This window comes from Brassica napus, chromosome C5, assembly GCF_020379485.1.
Source record: "Brassica napus cultivar Da-Ae chromosome C5, Da-Ae, whole genome shotgun sequence".
In the NCBI taxonomy this organism is placed as follows: domain Eukaryota; kingdom Viridiplantae; phylum Streptophyta; class Magnoliopsida; order Brassicales; family Brassicaceae; genus Brassica; species Brassica napus.
The window spans coordinates 3,917,150-3,940,141 of NC_063448.1; the positions used below are offsets into that span (position 1 = coordinate 3,917,150).

The 22,992-nt window shown below is 37.4% G+C and overlaps 4 protein-coding genes across 5 annotated transcripts; 2 read left to right on the forward strand and 2 right to left on the reverse strand.

Annotated features, from left to right (window-relative positions):
• Nucleotides 1-21: 21 nt before the first annotated feature.
• Nucleotides 22-1,535, reverse strand: LOC106397030 (ras-related protein RABA2a). The gene is made up of 2 exons (XM_013837568.3): nucleotides 1,260-1,535; nucleotides 22-726 (listed from the first exon to the last, which is right to left on the reverse strand). Exons 1-2 carry the CDS (start codon nucleotides 1,422-1,424, stop codon nucleotides 238-240), a joined length of 654 nt encoding a protein of 217 aa, XP_013693022.1. The 5' UTR covers nucleotides 1,425-1,535; the 3' UTR covers nucleotides 22-237.
• Nucleotides 1,536-1,687: 152 nt separating this feature from the next.
• On the forward strand, nucleotides 1,688-4,570 carry LOC106401045 (probable elongation factor 1-gamma 1). Its single transcript, XM_013841463.3, has 8 exons — nucleotides 1,688-1,789; nucleotides 1,892-1,938; nucleotides 2,534-2,680; nucleotides 2,776-2,836; nucleotides 2,920-2,972; nucleotides 3,078-3,179; nucleotides 3,304-3,793; nucleotides 3,902-4,570. The coding sequence occupies exons 2-8, from the start codon at nucleotides 1,930-1,932 to the stop codon at nucleotides 4,279-4,281; spliced, it is 1,242 nt and encodes a 413-aa protein (XP_013696917.1). The 5' UTR covers nucleotides 1,688-1,789; nucleotides 1,892-1,929; the 3' UTR covers nucleotides 4,282-4,570.
• A 253-nt stretch (nucleotides 4,571-4,823) lies between these two features.
• On the forward strand, nucleotides 4,824-6,417 carry LOC106397545. The gene is made up of 2 exons (XM_013838142.3): nucleotides 4,824-5,104; nucleotides 5,895-6,417. The coding sequence occupies exons 1-2, from the start codon at nucleotides 5,029-5,031 to the stop codon at nucleotides 6,122-6,124; spliced, it is 306 nt and encodes a 101-aa protein (XP_013693596.1). The 5' UTR covers nucleotides 4,824-5,028; the 3' UTR covers nucleotides 6,125-6,417.
• Nucleotides 6,418-8,279: 1,862 nt separating this feature from the next.
• On the reverse strand, nucleotides 8,280-10,713 carry LOC106397397 (KH domain-containing protein At1g09660/At1g09670). 2 transcript variants are annotated; one of them, XM_013837983.3, is made up of 8 exons: nucleotides 10,494-10,713; nucleotides 10,283-10,430; nucleotides 10,054-10,139; nucleotides 9,843-9,970; nucleotides 9,618-9,755; nucleotides 9,416-9,532; nucleotides 8,848-8,991; nucleotides 8,280-8,754 (listed from the first exon to the last, which is right to left on the reverse strand). In XM_013837983.3, exons 2-8 carry the CDS (start codon nucleotides 10,426-10,428, stop codon nucleotides 8,599-8,601), a joined length of 915 nt encoding a protein of 304 aa, XP_013693437.1. In that variant the 5' UTR covers nucleotides 10,429-10,430; nucleotides 10,494-10,713; the 3' UTR covers nucleotides 8,280-8,598. The 2 variants fall into 2 exon arrangements, with proteins under 2 accessions (XP_013693437.1, XP_013693438.1); XM_013837984.3 differs by having other exon boundaries at nucleotides 10,283-10,437; nucleotides 10,494-10,699.
• Nucleotides 10,714-22,992: the final 12,279 nt, after the last annotated feature.

Sequence of the window (22,992 nt, forward strand, 5' to 3'; positions counted from 1 at the left end):
TTTATATAATGCGAAGACATATAATCGCTTGGATAATAATATAATACATGGTGAATGGAAAGTACTAATCGCTTGGTTATACTGGTATACAACTAGAATAACTAAAATGGAAAGTACTAATCGCTTGGTTATACTGATCCTCGAGTTATATTACTTGCAAACGTTTAGCTAGTGCAACACAACGCAAGCCGTAAAAGGAAGTACATAGATATTGGCTTCGGAGTGTGATGGCCTCTTTCAGGAAGAAGAGCAACAAGGCTTCTTAGTGTTTGATTCAGAAGAGGCAGCGACATCGATAGTTTGACCTTCCTTGACGTTAGCATTCGCATTAGCCTGGTCTGAAGATATAGATTTCTTGCTGATGATCCTGTAAATCTCGGAGAGAATCGTCTGAAAGGCCTTCTCCACGTTCAGCGCCTCGAGGGCCGACGTCTCGATGAACGACAACCCTTCTTTCTCCGCGTAGCTCTGAGCATCCTCTGTGGCAACAGCTCTGAGATGCTTCAGATCTGTCTTGTTTCCTATCAACATGATGACGATGTTGGAATCCGCATGGTCTCTGAGCTCTTTCAACCACCTGCTTACATTCTCAAACGTTGTTGGTTTGGTGACGTCGTAGACCAAGAGGGCACCGAGCGCACCTCTGTAGTAGGCGCTGGTGATGGCTCTGTATCGTTCTTGCCCAGCCGTGTCCCATATCTGAGCTTTCACAGTCCTTCCTTCCACCTTACAACAAAGAAGCATGGTGTTAGTCGAAAAAACAGTAAGCAACAAAATGCATATCAAAAAGCTTATTATATACGCTGATTATATGACTAGAGTGTGCAAACATATATCTATTTGATATAAATAACAACACTGACTCATACTTAAAGCAACAAACTTTACATTTCTATTGTTAACTAAGCTATGTTCAAAATCAAGAAAGTCTCTTTAGATCTTGACTTGCACAAGGTTCTTAGATCCGAGGCAGCCTCATGCTAAACTAGCCAGACCAAATACGAACTCAGGTTAAAGAACTGCAACTTCCACTTCCCAAATACACACAATGGCTGTTTCCAAGCATCCCACAAAACTACAAACACATCTACATGTATATACACAAAGGCGGAGATCTATATATACATATACGGATAGAGCCAAGAAAACACCCACACAAGTTCATAGTGGATTTCAGATGCTTTAAAACCAGAAAATTGAAACTAAGACTAGATCAAGAAACAGTTCAGAGAGAGAGAGAGAGAGAGATGGGTAGATACTTGGAGAGTACGAGTGGCGAATTCGACACCGATGGTGGATTTGGATTCTAAGCAGAACTCGTTGCGAGTGAATCTAGAGAGGAGATTCGACTTGCCGACGCCGGAGTCTCCGATGAGAACCACTTTAAACAAGTAGTCGTATTCTTCTTCCGGTCTTCTCGCCATTGTTTAACCCCCTTTTCTTTGAGAAGAGCGAGATTGGGATTTTCAAAACTGTGAGAAAGGGGAAGAAAAGAAGAAGAGAAGACGAATTGAAGAAAATTAATTATTATTTTCTTCCGGAAAAAAATGAAATTCTGCGTGGTCTAAAATACCCTTGCACTGCCGACTAAATGAACGAGGCCTTCATTTATCAAGTTGGGCTTTCAACAACAAAATTGAAATCAAACCGGATCAAACCAGGGTAAATTGAATACTCTCCGTAAACCAAACCATTTAAAACCCTAATTCGTCTATCCCTCGGAGCACTCTTTTTATAGCTTTCGCTCCGCCTCATCTACTTTCTCTCTCGCTTTGCTCTCTCACTCCAGGTAAGATCCCATCGATCAAACAATCGCTTTTCTTCCAGTTAGCTTATCTTCTTCTCTATAATAATAACTGAGCTCACATTCTGATGTTTTCCTCTGTATCAGATTCAATACCATAAGCCGAAGTCGTATCCGTCTGAGCAATGGCTTTGGTGAGCTCTCTCTATAATGATTTTGTTTTTGTGTTACTCTTCGTTTCCGAGCTTACTCTGGACGATCGCATCCTGTATTGATATGTTACAACGATAACTGAGCATATGATAGTGAAGAATCAGTCGTAAACTGTAGTAGTATTATCCGATTCGGATTATCTTTAGATGGATTTAGGCTTTTGAATGTGTATCATCGCATCCTGTATTTGATCGTGAAGAAGCAATCGTATCGTAAACAGTAGTAACCGTTCGATCTTTTGATTATTCGATTTCTAATTATCCTTTGGTTCTTTTGATGGATGATTGTTTTGTGTCCTGTATTGATCGTGAAGAAGGATTCGTAAACAGTAGTAACCACCGTTCGATCTTTTGGTTATCCGATTCTGATTATCCTTTGTTTTTGCTTTTGATGGAAATGATTTTTTTTTGTACGCCAATTAGTTTGAAATTATATTTTTAGCTGCTGATTACTAGTGTTTAGTTTTGGTGTGACAAATGTCTTCACGAATGAATTTTGCGGAGAAAATAATGTGCTGAATCTATCTGAGGAGAGATGAGTTTGGCTGATCAGTTTTGTACTCTAATGACTGTGTAGGTATTGCACACGTACAAGGGAAACAAAGGTGCTGAGAAGGCACTCATTGCTGCAGAGTACACTGGTGTGCAGATCAATGTCCCCGACTTTGAGATGGGTGTCTCTAACAAAACCCCAGAGTTCCTCAAGATGAACCCTATTGGAAAGGTATGTATGTGAACGTTGTTGATAGCTTTATTGATCGAATGGCTTTTTACTTAGTTTTGAGTCTTCCTCTAAACTAGAGCTATCGATCTTGCTAGGTTCCGGTGCTCGAGACTCCTGAGGGTCCCATCTTTGAGAGCAACGCCATTGCCCGTTATGGTAATTTTAAATTCCTTTTGTTTGTGTGGTTTAATTGCACGCTAGCAGTTTTGTATAATTGATGTTTTGATATTCTATTGTAGTGAGCCGATTGAACGGTGAGAACTCCTTGAACGGATCTTCCCTGATCGAATATGTAAGTTCCTGCTTCCCTCCTGGGGCTGCTCTTCTCTTATATGTTTGCGCTATTCCACTGTTTGTTTTTGTTCAAGCTGTTTATCTGCATGCTTCTACTCTGCAGGCACAAATTGAGCAATGGATTGATTTCTCCTCATTGGAGATCTTTGGAAGCATCTTCATGTGGTTTGGCGCAAGAATAGGCTACAAGCCATACAGTGTTCCGGTAAGCTTTTCTAACTTTCATTGGGTGGTTTCATGCACGCTCTTTGAATATTATCTGGATACACTCTGAATAAGACACCTGATTTTTTTTCTTTTTCTCATCCCTGATTGTTTTATGAATGAAGGGTGAGGAAGCTGCTATCTCTGCGTTGAAAAGAGCACTTGATGCTCTGAACACCCATCTCACTTCCAAGACTTTCCTTGTTGGCCACTCTATCACCCTTGCTGATATCATCACTGTCTGCAACTTGAGCCTGGGATATACTACCGTCATGACCAAGAGCTTCACCTCTGCATTCCCTCATGTTGAGAGGTACTTCTGGACCGTGATTAACCAGCCAAACTTCAAGAAGGTGGTGGGTGACGTCAAACAGACTGAAGCTGTCCCTCCTGTTGCTTCCAAGAAACCTGCGCAGCCTGCAAAGGCCAAGGAGGAGCCGAAGAAAAAGGCTGCCCCTGCAGCAGAGGCACCTAAGCCTGTTGAGGAGGAAGAGGCACCAAAGCCCAAAGCAAAGAACCCTCTTGACTTGCTACCACCAAGCCCCATGGTCCTCGATGAGTGGAAGAGGCTTTACTCAAACACCAAATCCAACTTCCGTGAGGTTGCTATTAAAGGTGCGTTGTGATATTTTCTCTTTATCTAGTTTTACAGTTTTTTCAAGGGGTTGCAATGAACGTATTGTTTAGCTTATTAAATTAATCACCATGTTTCATATAATGCAGGATTCTGGGACATGTATGACCCAGAGGGATACTCCCTGTGGTTCTGCGACTACAAGTACAATGACGAGAACATGGTGTCATTTGTCACCCTCAACAAGGTTGGTGGATTCCTTCAGAGGATGGACTTGGCGCGCAAGTACGCTTTTGGAAAGATGCTGATTTGCGGGGCAGAGGGTCCGTTCAAGGTGAAGGGTTTGTGGCTGTTCCGTGGACCAGAGATCCCTAAGTTCATAATGGATGAGGTGTACGACATGGAGCTGTACGAGTGGACCAAGGTTGACATCTCCGATGAAGCCCAGAAGGAGCGTGTTAGCCAGATGATCGAGGACGCAGAGCCATTTGAAGGTGAAGCTCTCTTGGACGCCAAGTGCTTCAAGTGAGAAGAAAATTGGTTTTGTTTTGATACTCCCGTATGAGTTTTCCTCGGTGACTTGTGTTTTGATGATACTATGAGTCGCTGAAGTCTGTTTTTTCTAATCGAGTTTTAAGGACAAGGCTGCGGTCTAAGTAATACTTTTATCTTTTACTCTTGTGTTTGTTAATGTTTCTCTTTGCTAAGACAGAATTCATTTACAATTTTTCGAGGTTCTTACAATGGTTGTAACCATGACCAATTGTCTTATGCTTTTTTGTTGAGATTGTGAATGGTGAAGAGTCTTGTTCTGAGTCTATGTTGGCGTCCGTAGGCGTGGGTCTTGGCCGCTTAGGCTACTTCTTTGATCGACGTCGACGCCTTTGATTTCGTCGCTGATTCCGTTCGGCTAATAGTCTAACATTTAATATACTTGGAAAATATTGTAATCGTAAACTGTACATATCATTAATGTAAGAAATTACAAAATACACAAAGTTGTGGAATTAAAATCAATTAAAGTTTACACAATTTTTAGGGATGTAGAATAATTATTGTGTTGGGTGGGTCTGAAACTATGTAAGTACTATAAGACAATAAATTATCCTAATAAAGATCTGGGCGTTTTAATTGTTCCTTTTTTCCTTTTTTTTTTCTATTTTCTCAGACATCAAAAAAGTTGATCTTACCAAAGCGAAAGATCGATCCCTCCTTGCGTACAAGCGAACTCTTCTTATCGTCAGGGAGATAGAGAAGCCGAGAGACGTGAGTTGGCATGTATAGAGAGATGGAGGGGAGCTCATGGCGGCGTCTGGCATTCATAGCTTTGATTTCTCTGCACTTCGTCTTAGGTTCGTCTTTCTCCAGATCTACCTGATTCTATTTTTCCAAGGCCTTAGTTTCCCCAATTTTCCTTGTTAGTATTATATAGAATCATCGGATTAATCTTCGTTTGGGATTTTTAGGTTTTGAATTCGCGAGATTTATGTCTAATTCAGCTGAACTTGGCTCTTTCAAGATTTCTTATGTTCATGAGGTCACATCTTGTTTCGTTCGCGATGAGGATTCAAACATGTAGATAGAAAGATTGTGTGTATATATCTGTTAGTAGATCTTGAGCAACTAAACTCCACGCATTTGCTAAAATATGTTAGTTAAGAGAAAAACATGAGTTCGTGGGGGTTTTGTATGGCTATAGTTTTGATGGGTTGATGATTTGAACAGCTTGTCTGCAAAATATGTTTTCTTTTCTGGGAGGGATTTGCTTCTTCTTCTTTTTTTTCTTGCAACTACCATCATGGTTTTATGTATAATTAAACAGTTGTTTCATGGTGATGCTGCATTTGGGTAATGCGATAAATTGTCTGAAACTTTTTTGCTGTCTATAGTTCTCAAGACATTTCTACAAATGGCCATTATTATGTTCCTTAAAATAAGTAAAGCAAATTCTGTTTAGTGATTGTTGCAATTGATGTTCTTCTCTGTTGTCTGTGTGTTGGAGTTGTTTCTCCTGGTTTTGTTGAAGATAAGCAACATGCAAACTATTTGAGGATAGGCTACAGAATAGCTACGATAGCTCTTGAAATGCGTAACTAAGAAGGCATCTATTAAGTCTTTTTGATATTATGATATTATTTCCAGGTCTATCAGGTGATTCCAAGAATACAAATAAGGCAGAGTCACACACTTCTTCCAGCAGAACAGGCACAAAAGTAATCCTCGTACTGCTCGGATTCGTGGCTGTAGCTATGTTCTCCTTCTTTCTGTACAAGCTATGGCAGAAGAAGAAAAGAGACGAGCAGTATGCTCGACTGTTGAAGCTGTTTGAGGAAGATGATGAACTGGAGGTTGAGCTAGGACTTCGAGATTAAAAAAAAAAATTACAAGCTATCGACAAAATGCTTGAGGCATATTTGTTTGTGTTAGCTTTGGTTTTTTCCGTGTAAGATAAATTATAGGTATTAATTATTAAAGATGGATCAGAGCATGGGCCTCTTTGTTTCACCATTTGGCCCTTTGTTTCACCATTTGTCATCTACATATAGGTGATTCATTTGTATGATCTATTTAGATGATTCATTCAGACTTTCGTGACTGTTTGTTTGTCCATCCAAATAGCTCATCTAGATGAATCATCTAAATGAATCTTATGTTTGTTTCTTTATTTTCATTTCCATCTAAATGAGTTTAGTAAACAAATTATCAAAATACCCTTGTGTTGATTTAATCATATATTTGATATTAATTTTAACTATATTATATTTAATTATTTAATCTAATATATTTACATTAGAATTATTTCTAAATTAACGAGTATTTTTGCGGTTCTAGGGGAAAAACAAGATTTTTTTTTTGTTTTAGCGGGAAAACACACTTTTCGATTTTGGCCAGAAAACGAGATTTTGCGATTTAGGCAGGAAAAAATATTTTTGCGGTTTTGGCGGGAAAACGGGTTTTTCGGTTTGGCGGGAAAACAGATTTTTTCGATTTTGGCCGGAAAACAAGATTTTGCGGTTTTGACGGTAAAACGCGTTTTTGCGGTATTGGCGGGAAAACGAGATTTTCGGTTTTGGCGGGAAGACGAAATTTTCGGTTTTGGCGGGAAAACGGTTTTTTTTTTTTTCGATTTTGGCCGGAAAACAAGATTTTGCGATTTTGGCGGGAAAACGCGTTTTTGCGGTTTTGGTGGGAAAACGCGTTTTTGCGGTTTTGGCGGGAAAACAGGTTTTCGGTTTTGGCGGGAAAACAGATTTTTTTTTGATTTTGGCCGGAAAACAAGATTTTGCGGTTTTGGCAATAAAACGCATTTTTGCGATTTTGGCGGGAAAACGAGATTTTTGGTTTTGGCGGGAAAACGGTTTTTTTTTCGATTTTGGCTGGAAAACAAGATTTTGTGATTTTGGCGGGAAAACGCGTTTTTGCGGTTTTGGCGGGAAAACGCGTTTTAGCGGTTTTGGCGGAAAAACGATATTTTTTATGTTTTGGCGGGAAAACGGTTTTTTCGATTTTGGCCGGAAAACATGGTTTTGCGATTTTGGCGGGAAAACGCGTTTTTGCAATTTTGGCGGGAATACAAGTTTTTGCGGTTTTGGCGGGAAAACACGTTTTTTGCGGTTTTGGCGGGAAAACACGTTTTTTGCGGTTTTGGCGGGAAAACGAGATTTTTCGATTTTGGACGGAAAACGAAATTTTGCGATTTTGTTGGGAAAACAAATTTTTGCAGTTTTTGCAGAAAATGAGATTTTCGGTTTTGGTGGGAAAACACGTTTTTTTTGTTTTGGCAGGAAAACAAAAAAAATCGGTTTTGGCGAGAAAATATGATTTTTCATTTTGACGGAAAAACGATGTTTTGCAATTTTGACGGAAAAACGCGTTTTGCGATTTTTGCGGGAAAACACGTTTTTGGGGTTTTGGCATGAAAACACGTTTTTGCAATTTTTGCGGGAAAAGACATTATGGCGGGAAAACACGTTTTCGTGATTTTCGCATGTAAACACGTTTTTGCAAATTTGGCATAAAAACACGTTTTTCCAATTTTGGCGGGAAAATGCGTTTTGGGGTTTTGACGTGAAAAATTAGTTTTTAGGTTTTCGCCGGAAAACGCGTTTTTTGGTTTTGTCAGTTTTCGTATGTGACAAAATGATATTATGTTTAGGTTTGTAATTTGTGAATTATATTAAGGGTATAATAGACATTATACCTTTTTGAATGAACCATCTCCATTCGAATGATCCAAATTGGTTCAGCTTGATGGACTTTAAAATTAAGCCTAAATTTCTGAAAGTCATTCGGATGATCCATCTGGATGAGTTGCACTTTTAGTGCCTGAACAAACAAAACTCTCATCTTGATCGAAATAGCTCCTTTGGATGGAGAAACAAACAGGCACAATGTCTTTGGTTAAAGTTTTACTTTCAAGTGATCTTATGTTTGTTATTGACATGCTTTTATCTTGGTGAAATATATAATATATGCAAACGAAATTTAATTGTACCTCTACTTTGACAAGTAAAAATGATGTTGCAGTGGAATCAATGTTGGGCTTCAAACTTTATGAAACAAAAAGTTACATGATTCAGAACTAGATTACAAATCATGAACACCATTATTAAGATTATTACCCACTGGTTAATGGTAATCACTGCTAGCCAACAAAAAGTTTCAAAAATAAAGAATAAACTTAATGACCAAAAAAAATTAATTGAAGTGTCTCATCAAACGTTAGAACATTATCACCTCGCAGATAGATAGTGACAGAGGATTTGCTCTGTCCACACGACCATGCCATGGTTTCTCTGTCCGAAGCAGAGAAAAAAAAAAGAAATCATCTCTCGTGTAGAAATCTTTATTGTCCAGTCTTGGCACGCTTGCTGTTGAAAGGGGACATGCTTGGACTCAGACAAGGGCTCAAGCTTGGACTTGGACTCTCTTCCCTCAGCGTACCATTAATAGCCGCTAACTCCTTAAGCTGTTCCCTCTTGTAGTGGTCCATTGATTCGTCCTGTAGAGAGAAATACATAACCATGTGAACAAAAAGGTTTGGAGTACAAAACCAGATAGAGAAGTTTAGATTTTTTTGTCAAAAAGAATGTACCATTGGCTTTAGGAGCGACTCCAGGAAATGCACTGCATGCTCCAATCTAGAGTTTATAATGTCCTCTGGAAGCTCGGCTTCGATTAGTAAATGTAGTGGCTCGCTGAGATGCTCGTAACCTTGCTTACCTTTGAGCTTCTCCTCCTGCAGGGAAGCATAAAGACTAAATGGATGAGCCTTGCCACCGCATGAGAAACAAATTTCAAATTTTCAGTCAGATGTTTTCCCTATACACTTCTTAAGATGAGATTATTTAAAGAGAATGCAAGAAAAAAAAAAAAAAAAAAGATAAAGCTCAAACACAGAATATTTACTATTCAGATTCTCAATCAGAAGCTTTCAACTTTCAAATGTCTTCTAATGTTAAAAGGAATATTAGCTGATCGTGCAGGAGAACTTGCTATTGTAAGGCTGTGTCTGTGTGCAACCTTATACACTACGAAGAGGAACATATTATTTTTACAGTGACGAATATTCGATAAGAAGTGAAGTTTTGAACTATAATAAGTCATCTACACTTGCAGTTGAAACAGAGATGAACTAGGATACTTCAAAGAAGGAACCATACCTTGACAGTATCCTTGACAGATCCTCGTCCTCTAATAAACACCCTACACTGTGTTGCATGCTCAACTCTTTTTAGAGAGTTCCCACGTGGCCCAAGAATCCGCCCAACAAAATTATACTGCCAAAGGTTAAATGAATTAAAATAAAGATATAGACACAATCATAATATACTATTTTCTGGTTCAAAATGTTTAAGAACTTACTGTTGGAAATTTATCCACTGGAACATCAAGCCTAATAACTCTTTTCACAATGGGTGGAGAATGTAGCCCTGGCATCCCAACCCAGCCTACTGGAGCAGGAGAACGAAATGGGGAAGCTCTCTGGTGATGAAAACTCTCCTGAAGAAACCAATATCAACAAAAAACCATTTCTGATATTAGAATTCAAACCAGTACCATCATATTTCAACATGAGTCTGATATTACCTCAGCTTCCATCATTGACCATCCGTCAAAATCAAGCTTTGCACTTGTAGGAGGCAGACAAGGCGATCTAAATGGACTGCCATGCTCATATCTATCAAAATCGGATAAACTGGAGATCTTTCGAATTTCTGAACAAACACGAACAATGTAAGCAAATGTTAAAAAAAAGAAAGTTCAACACTTTAAATTTTGAAGTGAGAAGAGAGCACACCTTGATTTAGAAGTATGCAGCAATGTGGCATAAGTTGTGAGAAAGGACCCAACTTTTGCCTCTCTTGCAACAATTCAGCCAAGTACCTGAGCAAGATTCAAAGAAATGAGAATGTAAGTCCCAATGGATGCTTGCAGTAATGCGTAGAGGCTATTGAGAGGTTCACATTAGAACCAATCCACAACGATCAATCTAATTTGTAAGAAGAGAGAAAGAGTGGAAGTACTACCTCTCACGACCAGTGGGAGGAGGAGGAGGAGGAGGGCAAGGGGATCGATTGGGAGAAGCACTGAATCCAGGGAGAGGAAACTGGAAGAAGCTTCCAGGAAGGATCCTCTCTTCCATCGCCGCGAAGCCAGCGCCCGACTCCATCATTTCTGCACACTGCTCAGACTGAGTAGACACAAAAAAGGTGAGAGCTTGTGAGAGCAGAGACTTACCCGGAGATAAGTGAGGAGGAGAAGATGCGGCGGAGGATCTGGCGCCTATCGAAAAACTATGTCTTCTCTCCGTGAGAAGAAGGTGTGGACTGTCTAGAGTGGCCACAGTTAGGAGCTAGAGAGAGTCAAAAGCCCTACTCCCCAAAATGAGTGTCTCTCTCTCTCTCTCTCTCTCTCTCTCTTTTCTTTCCTTTTTTGATTTTCTTTCTTTTTCTGTTATTTTTCTCTATGGGCTTGTATAGGTCCTTGTGGTTCGAGTCTTATGACATATTTGGGTCTTCGGCCTCTACTAATGGGCCTACTTTGGTTACATTGGAAAAGTGACGGTCGATTACATGAACGGATGAACCTAACAAGTATATCTCAGACCAAACATAAAAGAATTACTTACATATGTGATTTACTTCAGCAATGATAAGAAACCGACAACAGAAACCTTACATATGAAAACAACACGTCAACTTTTTAAAAAAACGAGAGCGAGAGGAAAAAAAATAAGTCACCGTTTTTCCATCTTCTCCGTCAGAAGACTCCAAGATTGTATCTTTAAACCGCCTCGGCTCTAGGTTATAGCGTCGTTTCATTACGGCAGCCGTTGTAACATGCCTTTTGACTAATCCAATCCAGTTTGAAATCAATATATCAACATATGACCAAAAAAAAACTTTACATATACTTATCATGGTTTCCATCACAATAAAAAAAGATATAAAAAGATATTTTATATATTGTCTAAAAACCCAGTCTATCAGTATGAAACCAACAAAGTTCTCATGTCTCCTTTTAACATTGAATTGTATATTAAGTATTTTAGGAAAATAGTTCTAAACAATGAGAACTACTACAACAAATATAAAAAAAAGACGCAAAGTAAACTAACACGCATCATCTATTTGCTTCTGGATGACTAAAGATTTTTCATATAAAAGTTTCATATTTGCTTATGTAATAGTTGAATCTCAAGGGAGATAATCTTCGAAATAATCCAAAAACACCACGATTCAGACTGAATCGAAAACGATTGCCACTCTTTTTTAATATTCCAGTAAGAGTCACTGAAACAAAACAATTCTTTATATTGCTCTATTGATAATAACAAAGTAAAAAAGATTATCGTTCCGTTTAATTTCATGTTGCCTTTGGAAGTAACCATACTTTGCATCAAGAACTCCATCACCATTAAATGAAGAACCATCAATGATTGAAGCCGGTAAGACCCGTCGACACCATCCGCAATAGATCTGTCAAAGTTTAATTGAACCGAATTTCTTGTCTTACCAAATTCATTAGAATAAACATACAAACAAACAATAAAAAACTTTGTCAGATTTAAAATAAATTCAATGAAACAAATCAAACAACAGGAAATAAAGCAAATAAAAAAAAAGAAAAAGCATAACGAATCAAATGTCGGAGATCTCCTATCTCTTGCCAACCATTTTTTTCAATTAAAGCAATGGTTTATGTATCATCTGTTATACTAATTACATCGCTATATATTTAACTATATAGATCAATATAGTTGTTGAGCAAATTGAAAAAAAAAAACTCAAATGATACTGCATTTCAACGTTATATCTTAAAATTGATTCAAGATAAAGTAATACATCATTTTATAATATATATCATCTGTTTTGATAAACGATATATACGAAATAAAACAGAAGATAAACCTAGTAAAATGAGTAAAGTATTTTATGTGTATATTTCTAAATATCTAGAAGAAATAAGTTGTGCTTATATTTTATAAAACATCAAACGTACGGTCATTTAATGGTAATGCAAAAATGTCGGTTTTATGTTATTCAGATCTTATACGGTATGGATTAATATTGCACAAGATAACTAAACAAGGATAACGATTTTTGAGAATTTTTAGAAATATACATCATACATGACAACAAGCAACAACCCTCCATTAGAATAACTTGACAACAGAGATTGTCAAAATAAACAAAAATTGTGAACAACGCAACATTTTAAGGTTTATTTTAAAAATGACTCGTGTTTTTATAAGGTTGTATTTTTATAAAGCAAGTAGATATCAATCGATGGTGGAATTGAAATCAAACTTTTTCTTCTTTTTGTTAAAATTAAAATCGAGTGTAAATTGATTTAGGCACATTGTGTCATGGTACTGAATGTGTATTAGTTCTAGATTTAGTAATACTTCACAAAATATGGGATAGTTTATGCATATTTAAGCATAATGATCAGAGGAGCTAAATCTCTAAACTTTTGTAAGAGAACATAGCAAAAGCTAACACAAACATTGCAACCAAGTAAAATGAATTAGAAATTAAAGCTAACACAAATATACTGTTTTAATACGGAGTACGGGCACAATACTATTATATGAAATAAAACAGAAGATAAACCTAGTAAACTGAGTAAAGTATTTTTGTGTTTATATCTAAACATCTAGGAGAAAGAAGTTGTCCTTATCTTATTATATAAAGTTTGGTTTTTCAAAATTGCTAATTAACATGATTGCGACACATGACAATTATATATTTAAGATTGTGACATGTGTTAATCTATCTCATAATTAAAAATATATATATTAAGATATTAACAAAAATGAATTTTATCAAAAAGTAATTATAAATATTATTTACTAATAATTTTCCTTTTTTAAATCCTAATCAAAATATAATTGCAAAAGATTATTTGATAATATTGTGACATGTGTTTGTATGTATAAGACAAAATATATAAATAATTTAACAGTATGTATAAGACAAAATATATAAATAATTTAACAGAATTTTTTATGCTAAAAATTAAATAGCTGTATAAAAATAGAAAAGAAAAATTAATTATCAAATAATTAGTTTCCCTTTTAAAAGTCTAAATAAAATAAACATATAAAAGTAAGCTTATTTTTCTTATAATTAACTAACTTTACTTTTTAATAATTTTGTGTTAAGAAAAATATAAACCAAAAACAACTTCAAATATTTCACCTGATATGATTGTGACATGTGTCAACTAAAAAAGTTAGATAGTGAATGTGTCAATAAAAACTGTCATTATGTGAAAATAACTTTTTATTTTTCTAAAATCCTAAATAAAAGAAATTTCTAAAAAAAATTATTTTCTAATCTTAACCAATTAAGATTTTTTTTTATATATCCAGACTAGCGAGAATTGTAAAATTTGATTTAATAGTACTTTTTACTTGAAAACATTAATGATAAACATGATAGTAACAATTCTTTAATTAACAAGAAAATTGTAAAAATATTAATGATATTGAAAAAAAACAAATTTCGAAAATGGCAACTTTTTAAAAAAAAATTAATATTAAATGGAAATATTTATTTGATAGAAATTTTATTTTTCTAAATCCTAGACAAAATATAATTGCAAAAGATTATATAATATTAATTTTCTTTTCTAATATCCTTAAAAACTGTAAAAGAATATTTATTAGTTGTTTTTGTTTTTTATAAGAAAAATCCTAAACAAAAGAAATTTGTATCATATTTTTAAGTCATAACCAAAAGAGAATTGTAAAATTTTATTTGATAATATTTTTAAGAGAGTATTTGATGATGAAAATGATACTAAAAATTATTTAATTAACAAAAAATGTAAAATTAGTATTAATACGAATGGTAAAAACTGTAATTTTAAAATTAAATATTAATAACTGAAAATAATTATTTTATAGCAATTTATTTTTTTCTCAAATTCTAAAGAGAAGATAATCGTAATAGGTTATATGACAATAATTTTCTTTTTATTAAAATCTTAAACAAAATTGTAAAAGAGTATTTAATATTATTTTTTATTGTAAAAAAATGAGATTTATAAAATAGAATGTTTTCTTTTTTTAAAAAATCCTAACAGAATAAAACGTTAAAGAATTATTTAATAAAACATTAAATTAGTATATAAAATGTGTATAATGTCATTGATTAGTATTTGACTTTTATTTCTTTTTACTTTTCATTCAATTTCTTATTTGAGATTGTGTTCAATTTAAACATTTAGGTATAGTATTTTTTTTAATACTATGTACATAGTTTATAACAATTCATCTATGCACCATGATTATAAAACGAATTTGTGAAAACGAATTTTTATTATAAAATAAATCTCAAACAACATACGCAAAAACAATCATAAAACTGTAATAAAATAAAATAATTTATTGTTTTATGATTTTTATTAAATTAAAACATCAAACAAAACTCGTTGCAATGCAGCGGGCTCATATCTTGTATTTTATAAAACATCAAACGTACAGTCATTTAATGGTAATGCAAAAATGTCGGTTTTTATTTTATCAATTCAGATCTTATCCGGTATGGATTGATATTGCACTAGATATATATATCATACATGACAACAACAAGTCAGCAACCCTCCATTAGAATAACTTGACAACAGAGATTGCAAAAATACACAAAAATTGTGAACATAGCAACATTTTCAGGTTTATTTTTAAAATGAAAAGCAGGGTCAGCGACCAGATTCGTGAACTTTATGGCATGTTTCCTTCTATGGAAATTTCTTACAATAGTTTTTTTAATTTTTTTCACATAAAACCCTCAAAGAGGAAAATGACAAAAAGTTTTATTAAATGGAAAATATACATTTATACAGTTAGAGTCAGTTAGCTAATATATATTTAAGATATAGGGTTAAATGATACGCTTTCGAGAGGTTTATTTTTTAAAAAAGTATTACAAATTTTAAAATATTTTTAATAAGCATTTTTGAATTTCAAAAATACAATTTACAAAAAAAATTTGGATTTAAAAATTCAAATTTGAAAACATATAACTTGAATCTAATTTTTTTTCTTAAAAATATTTAATTAAATAATTATTTATATTTATATATCTATAAATTAAAAAGTAAAAGGGTATATTGCCTCTTTATTTAAAGCAGTTAATTGTTCCTTTGAAACATTTCTAACCTTTTTCCAACTTTTATAAAATAAAATCAAAGCTCAATGGTAGGCAACAACAATCTACAAATACAAACTTGTCGCTGTTTGGCCAATGAAAATGAGGTATATTTTAGGTCTCAGTAGAAAATTAAGGGTCATCAGATTAGTTGGGGGCTTAGTCTAACCATTCCAACGATTATCAAAAAAAAAAAAAAAAACTACACGGCAAAATATGTATACTGTAAAAAAAAATGTATACTGTTTTTAGATATACGGAAGAACTTCAAAACCATATTTGAGTATTCACAAACTTCAAACTCTTTTTTCCAGTCGATGTACCATGTAAATCACATTATTTATGCCCTGGCCAATCTTGTGGCTAACGAATCCTCTAAATTTGTAATATGGTAGTTGAAAAAAAGTTGGACAAATAGACTTTCTGAATAATACTTTACAATGCTCATTATGTATCCAAATCATACTACACACTTCAACAACCGAATCCTATGATTATATAAATGATATTTGTAGAAGAAAATATGAATGATATTTGTAGTATATGCCTATGGTTCAAGACATCGGATATTTCTCAATATTAAACTACCTGTTAAACACTTTATGGGTTTCTTAGTTTGGTTGGTAACCATTCTTTTTCTTGGGGTAAAATGGTTGGTAACTTTTGACCGCAGTTGCACTGTTTTGTGTCACACACCTTACCGCAGTTGCAATGATGTTTATGGTATATGCTTACGGTACACCTTATCGTTTACGTACTTTAGTTCTCCTATCATGTTAACCTGCATGAAGCGAGGCATCGATAGCAGTTTTTTTCCACCTTTAATATATTTATATATATATATATACGCGTCATGTCTAAGAGGCATGCTTGTGCCTTGGCCCTTGAGACTTAAAAATAAAAAGCACGAGGCAATTCCCAACGTTCATTCACATCTTGGGATCTAAAAATCAGAATATATAAGAGAAGTTCTACGAGAAACTAAAGAGAAGGTATTCAACTTACTTATTATTGATCTTAAGCATAAGCTTATATACAGAGAGAATAGGAGTAGAGCGCAAGTCACGTATCCTAGGCTATCAATACAAGGAGAGATTATAGAAACTAAAGATATTTACGTAATCATATCTAAGATATAGAGTATATACTAACATCCCCCTCAAGATGGACGTCCAGAGGTAAGTCCAATCTTGGCAGATAGAGTTTGGAATCTTGATCGAGGCAATGGTTTCGTCAAGGCATCAGCCAGCTGATCAGCAGAGCAAACATGAGAGACCCGTAGATGCTTTTGCTGGACTTGTTCCCGAATGAAATGATAATCAAGTGCCACATGTTTCATTCTGCTATGAAAGACAGGGTTGGCACACAGCTGAATTGCTCCTATATTATCACAGTAAATTGTGGGTATGCCAGACAAAGGAATACCAAGCTCGGTGGCAATGGAGAGGATCCATTTTAGTTCCGTTGCAGTATCTGCAACAGACCGGTATTCTGCCTCTGTCGACGAACGAGATACACTTTTCTGCTTTCTTGAGGCCCAAGATATAGGCTGTTTGCCAATGTACACAATGTAAGCTCCTGTAGAAGTGTAGTCATCCTTGTTCCCAGCCCAATCAGCATCTGAATAGACATGAAGAGTTAAGGGAGTTGATGCAGAGAAGAAGATACCATGAGTAACCGTCCCAGCTAGATATCGCATCACTCTTTTTACTGCATCCCAGTGTGCATCAGTCGGTTGATGCATATATTGTGAGAGCCGATTCACTGCAAACGCAATGTCTGGTCGTGTAAGACCAAGATACTGAAGACTACCAACTGTAGCTCTAAACATCGTCGGGTCAGCAAGAGGTGTACCAAGTGTAGCCGTGAGTATCTGAGACGAACACATTGGAGTAAGAGCTGGTTTGGCATTTTCCATTTTCGTTCGATGGAGCAAATCAGAGACATAACGGTGTTGAGTCAGACGCAGACCAGAAGGCGTGCGAGAAGCTTCAAGACCAAGGAAGTATGAGAGATTTCCGAGATCCTTCAATGAAAACCGAGAAGCAAGGGTAGTAATGAATCGATCAACCAGAGGAGGAGAATTTCCTGTGACCACAATATCATCTACATAGATAAGGATGTAGACAATATGTGTTCCCAATCTGAGAATGAAGAGTGATGTGTCACCAAGAGAAGCTATGAAGCCAACACTTGTAAGGAACTGGCGGAGCTCATTTTACCACGCCCTCGGAGCCTGTTTTAGGCATATATTGCTTTCCGTAGACGACATACATAGTGTGGTTTGTCCTGATCAACAAATCCTGGTGGTTGCATCATGTACACTTCCTCTTGAAGATGACCTTGAAGAAAAGCGTTATTGACATCTAGTTGACGAAGCGGCCAGTTATGAGCAACAGCAACGCCAAGAACCAGTCTGATCGTTGCATGCTTGATCACAGGACTAAATGTGTCATGAAAATCAAGTCCTTGTTGCTGATGATTTCCTTTGGCCACCAAGCGCGATTTTAACCTGCCAACAGAACCATCAGGATTACGTTTAATGGTATGAATCCATCTACAACCCAAAACGTTTTTATTAGCAGGAGGTGGAGTTAAATCCCACGTCCCCTCACGTATTTGAGCATCCATTTCAGCACCCATGGATTTACGCCACCGTTCATCTTGCAGTGCCTGAGCAAGAGTTCGAGGCTCCACTTCCCCTAACTGAGCTATAAGCCCATATTTTGGGTTTGGTTTTCGAACATTATTCCTTGCTCGAGTCATCATCGGATGAGACACTGGAACCTGCGGCTCAGGAGCTGGTTGCGTCTGGATAGGCTCAGGAGCTGGTTCCACCAGAGTCGGTGTGGGTTCAAGCTCAAGTGCAGAGTCCTCTGTTTCAGTCAGTGTAGCTGGTGTCGAACTCGTTGGTGGAGGAGCAGAGTTCAGGGGCAGTTGATGAATGAGTGGCTGGTGATAGATCGGAACTGTTGTAGCTGGAGGATAAGCTGAAGAAGAAGAAGAAGAGGAGTCTGGAGAAGAAGAGTTTTGAGAAGTGTTTTGAGAGAAAGGGAATATACTCTCTTGAAAAATGACATGACGAGAAGTATAGATACGATGTGTGGAATTGTCTAGACAAAGAAAAGCACTTTGAGTTAGAGAATACCCAAGAAACACACACGGAATGGATTTTGGACTGAATTTATTTGCACCATAGGGTCGTAGCCACGGGTAGCAAAGGCACCCAAAGACCCGGAGTTTAGTGTAGTTTGGGACACTGTTGAAAAGTATCTGATATGGAGACTTCTTCTCAAGGTTTGGCGTGGGCATGCGATTTATAAGATAAACCGCAGTTATGAACGCATAAGACCAATATTTGATCGGCATCTTGGCATGAGTAAGCAAAGACATTTCTGTTTCCACTATGTGACGGTGTCGTCTTTCCGCAATGCCGTTGTGTTCAGGGGTGTGTGGTGGACTGGTGAGATGTTGAATCCCATGATCAGCAAGAAACGATCTGAGACCAGTGTACTCACCACCATTATCCGAGTAGAGGGTTTTGATTTTAGAACTGAACTGATTCTCCACCAGCGCTTTGAATGTAGGAAAGAGATGGATAACCTGAGACTTTAGCTTTAGAGGATAGAGCCAAATATACCTTGTGAAATGATCAACAAAGATTATATAATACTTGAACCCATCAACTGAATAGCTAGGAGCAGTCCAGACATTTGAGAACACAACATCAAGAGGACGAGAAGAACGAATAGATGTATTGGAAAATGGAAGTTTGTGGCTTTTATTAATTGACCAAGAATTGCAAAACAAAGATGATGATATAGAAGAAGCTGGAAGAGAAAAAGCTGAAATAATTTTATTTAAAATCGATAGTGAAGGATGCCCAAGTCTTGAATGCCAAGTTGAAAGAGATGACTTGATACATGGAAAAGCTTGAATGAGAGAAGAAGTCACCGGCCACTCATACACTCCATCATTGGCCTTGCCTTTGAGAAGTGTTGCCCCCGTTCTGAGATCCCTCGCCTGAAATGTAAATGGACACAATTGCACCATAACATTATTAGTTCGACATAGCTTATTAACTGAAATCAAATTCTTCTTCATTTAAGGAAGACACAACACATTAGTAAGAGATAAGGGACGAGAGTTTGAGGGTAATGTGTAGGAACCAGTGTGAGTGATGTTCAATCCCGTTCCATTTCCGACCATAACATCATCATTCCCTTGATAAGGTGCATGGAGAGAGAGATTCTGGAGGTCTGAGGCAATGTGGTGTGACGCCCCACTGTCCAAGAGCCATGATTGTGTAGCTTCAGACGGAGATGCAGTAGTGTAATGAGCCTGCGGAGTCCACAGCTGATGTGGAGTTTGTTGTGGTTGCTGATACCACTGAGGTACTCCCCTGCCATGAGAAGAAGATGGCATGATCTGCACGAACTGAGGACACCTCCTCGCACTATGGCCTTGCATGCCACAGATTTGACATTTTCCAAGATAAGGCTTGGCATTGCGATAGTTGCCTCGAGCGGGAGAGCCAGAACCACGGTAGTTCGAGTTAGGACGTGGTGTCTGATGATGTGAGTACTGAGCTGCATTCACGGTGATTGGCATGGAAGCATCAGTTGTTTCTTTGATAGTTGCAATAGCATTCTCCCGGTTAAGTAGCTTCTCGTGAAGTTCTTCTACCGGGATTGGAACATCACGGCCATTCACCATTTCAGTTATCACACGATAGTCTTCTCCTAGACCATCTGTGATAATGTCAAGCAAGTCTTCATGTTCATACGCAGCTCCAAGAAGTGCCAGTTGATCGGTTTTGGTGAGAATATTGCGCATGTACTCAGAGACAGACTGACTGCCTTTGGTGATGTGTTTCAGCTGTTGTTTGAGCTGTTTCACATGAGCACGGGACGGCTTCCCGTAGGTGTTGGCTAGGGTTTGTCAGATCTCACGAGTTGTGGAAGCTCGTGCCACCACCGGTTGAACTGTGAGTGCAAGAGTGCCTAGAATCGCACTGTACAGCATCCTATCTTGTCGTTTCCATGCCAGAAACAGAGGATTTGGACTGGTGACGTTGTCTTGATGGGGAAAGTCACACGGCGCAGCGGAAATACTAATGGTCGTGTTCCCCTGACCTTGTGTGAACCTGTGAAGAAAATACTTTGACAATGGCAGAATATAGTATAAGCGGAAACGTAAATGAGACAATCACTTTTTACGTGGAAAACCTCCTCGATGTGAGAAGGAAAAACCACGGGACCGTAGTCCACTCAATAATCCACTATATAAATGTTTGTGAGTACAACCACGTCCTCCCTGTTCAACAACCAGAACAGAACAGAGACACTAGCTTCAAAGAGCTATCTCCAACACAAACAACAACAACAAGAGAGCAACACAAAGCTTCAAAACCGGCAGCAACCAAACGACCTCATCTCACAAAGATTCCGGCTTCCAGAAACTAATCCAACCGTACAAATCCAAGATAAACAAGTCGAAAATACCTCTGCCAAATTTCAGCTCAATAAGAGAAGATCTCACCGTTGGATTTACCAAACACCCAAGACTGCTCTGCTGAAGAACTATGGCGACCAGCTTCAAGAAAACCCAGACAATAGAAGATCCAACCGTTGAAATCCAAATCCCTTCGGTGAACCTCTAACCCACTGACTGAAGAAGCTTCCCACAAAATATCAGCTCGATCAAGTTCCGTTTGATCCTCCAAAACCAGTCTTGAAATCACCTTACGAGTTTTCTCCTTCTCTCTCTTTTTCTCCTTTCTCTCTCTCTTGTTTCTTTTTGTCAAAACTCTATTATTGTGTCTAGTGCCAAAGGGGAACATTATTATTTCTTAAGTTCACCCCAATTGGTCCTCTCCATCTAGGAGGGACCCAACAAACTCCCCCTCCGACTAGATGGAAGAGACAGTCATTCCGGCTATCTCTCGGCATACCTCAAGCTTCCCCCTCGGTAATGACTTTGTCATCATATCAGCTCCATTATCATCCGTATGAACTTTCTAAAGTTCCACTTCCTTGGAAGCAACCACATCACGTATCCAATGATACCTCCTTTGAATGTGTTTTGACTTCGAATGAAATGTAGAATTCTTCCCGAGACAAATAGCGCTTTGACTATCACAAAGCAACACATACTTTTCTTGCTTGAAACCGATCTCTTCACAGAAGTTCTTCATCCACAACAGCTCTTTACAAGCTTCAGTTGCTGCAATGAACTCTGCCTCAGTGGTAGATAGTGCAACACACTTTTGCAGCCTTGACTGCCATGCCACAGCTCCACCCGCAAATGTTACCAAGTAACCCGAAGTAGATTTGCTAGAATCAGCATCTCCCGACATGTCAGAATCAGTGTAACTGACAAGCAATGACTTCTTACCTCCGAATGTAATCTTCAAATTAGAAGTCCCTCTGAGATATCTCAAAATCCACTTCACAGCATTCCAATGTTCTCTTCCCGGATTGGAGAGAAACCTGCTGACAACTCCAACGGCGTAGGCTAAATCCGGTCTTGTACAGACCATGGCATACATCAAACTACCCACTGCAGAAGCATACGGAACCTTCGCCATATCTTCCTTCTCCGCATATGTCTTCGGACTTTGTTGACTGCTCAGTCTTAAGTGTGGAGCAAGAGGAGTACTCAACACTTTAGACTTGTCCATGTGAAACCGCTTAAGTACTTTTTCAATGTACTTCTCCTGAGATAAGTGAATCAGCTTCTCACCTCTATCCCGAATAATTCTCATACCAAGAATCTGTTTCGCTGGACCCATATCTTTCATGGCAAAGACTCACTGAGCTGCTCTTTCAACTCCTTAATTCTGTCCATGTTCCTGCCCACAATCAACATATCATCGACATACAGCAACAAGATGATAAAATCATCCTCACCGAACACCTTCACAAATACACAATGGTCTGAATCAGTCTCTGCATAACCATGCTCCCCCATAACAGACTTGAACTTCATGTACCACTGCCTTGGTGCTTGCTTCAATCCATAAAGGCTTTTCTTCAAGCGGCAAACCAAATTTTCTTTGCCCTTTTGCACATAGCCTTCCGGTTGTTCCATGTAGATCTCTTCCTCCAAATTACCATGAAGGAAAGCAGTCTTCACGTCCATTTGCTCAACCTCTAGATCAAGGCTCGCTGCCAATCCAAGTACAACCCGAATGGATGACATCTTCACAACAGGAGAAAAGATTTCATCATAATCAATTCCCTTCTTTTGGCTGTAGCCTTTCACAACCAATCTAGCCTTGTGTCGAGGTGGCAAATTGTCATCCTCATGCTTAATTCTGTACACCCACTTATTAAGTAGAGCCTTCTTGCCCTTAGGCAATTTCACCAACTCAAAAGTATGGTTCTCCTCAAAAGAATCCATCTCCTCATCCATGGCTCCAAACCACTTATCCTTGTGTTCATCCTCCAAAGCTTCATCATAGCTTTCAGGCTCTCCCCCATCAGTAAGTAATACATACTCACTAGGATCATACCTTGTCGACGGTTTAAGACCTCTCTCGGATCTTCTAACAATAGTAGGTTGGTTCTCAGCAGCTG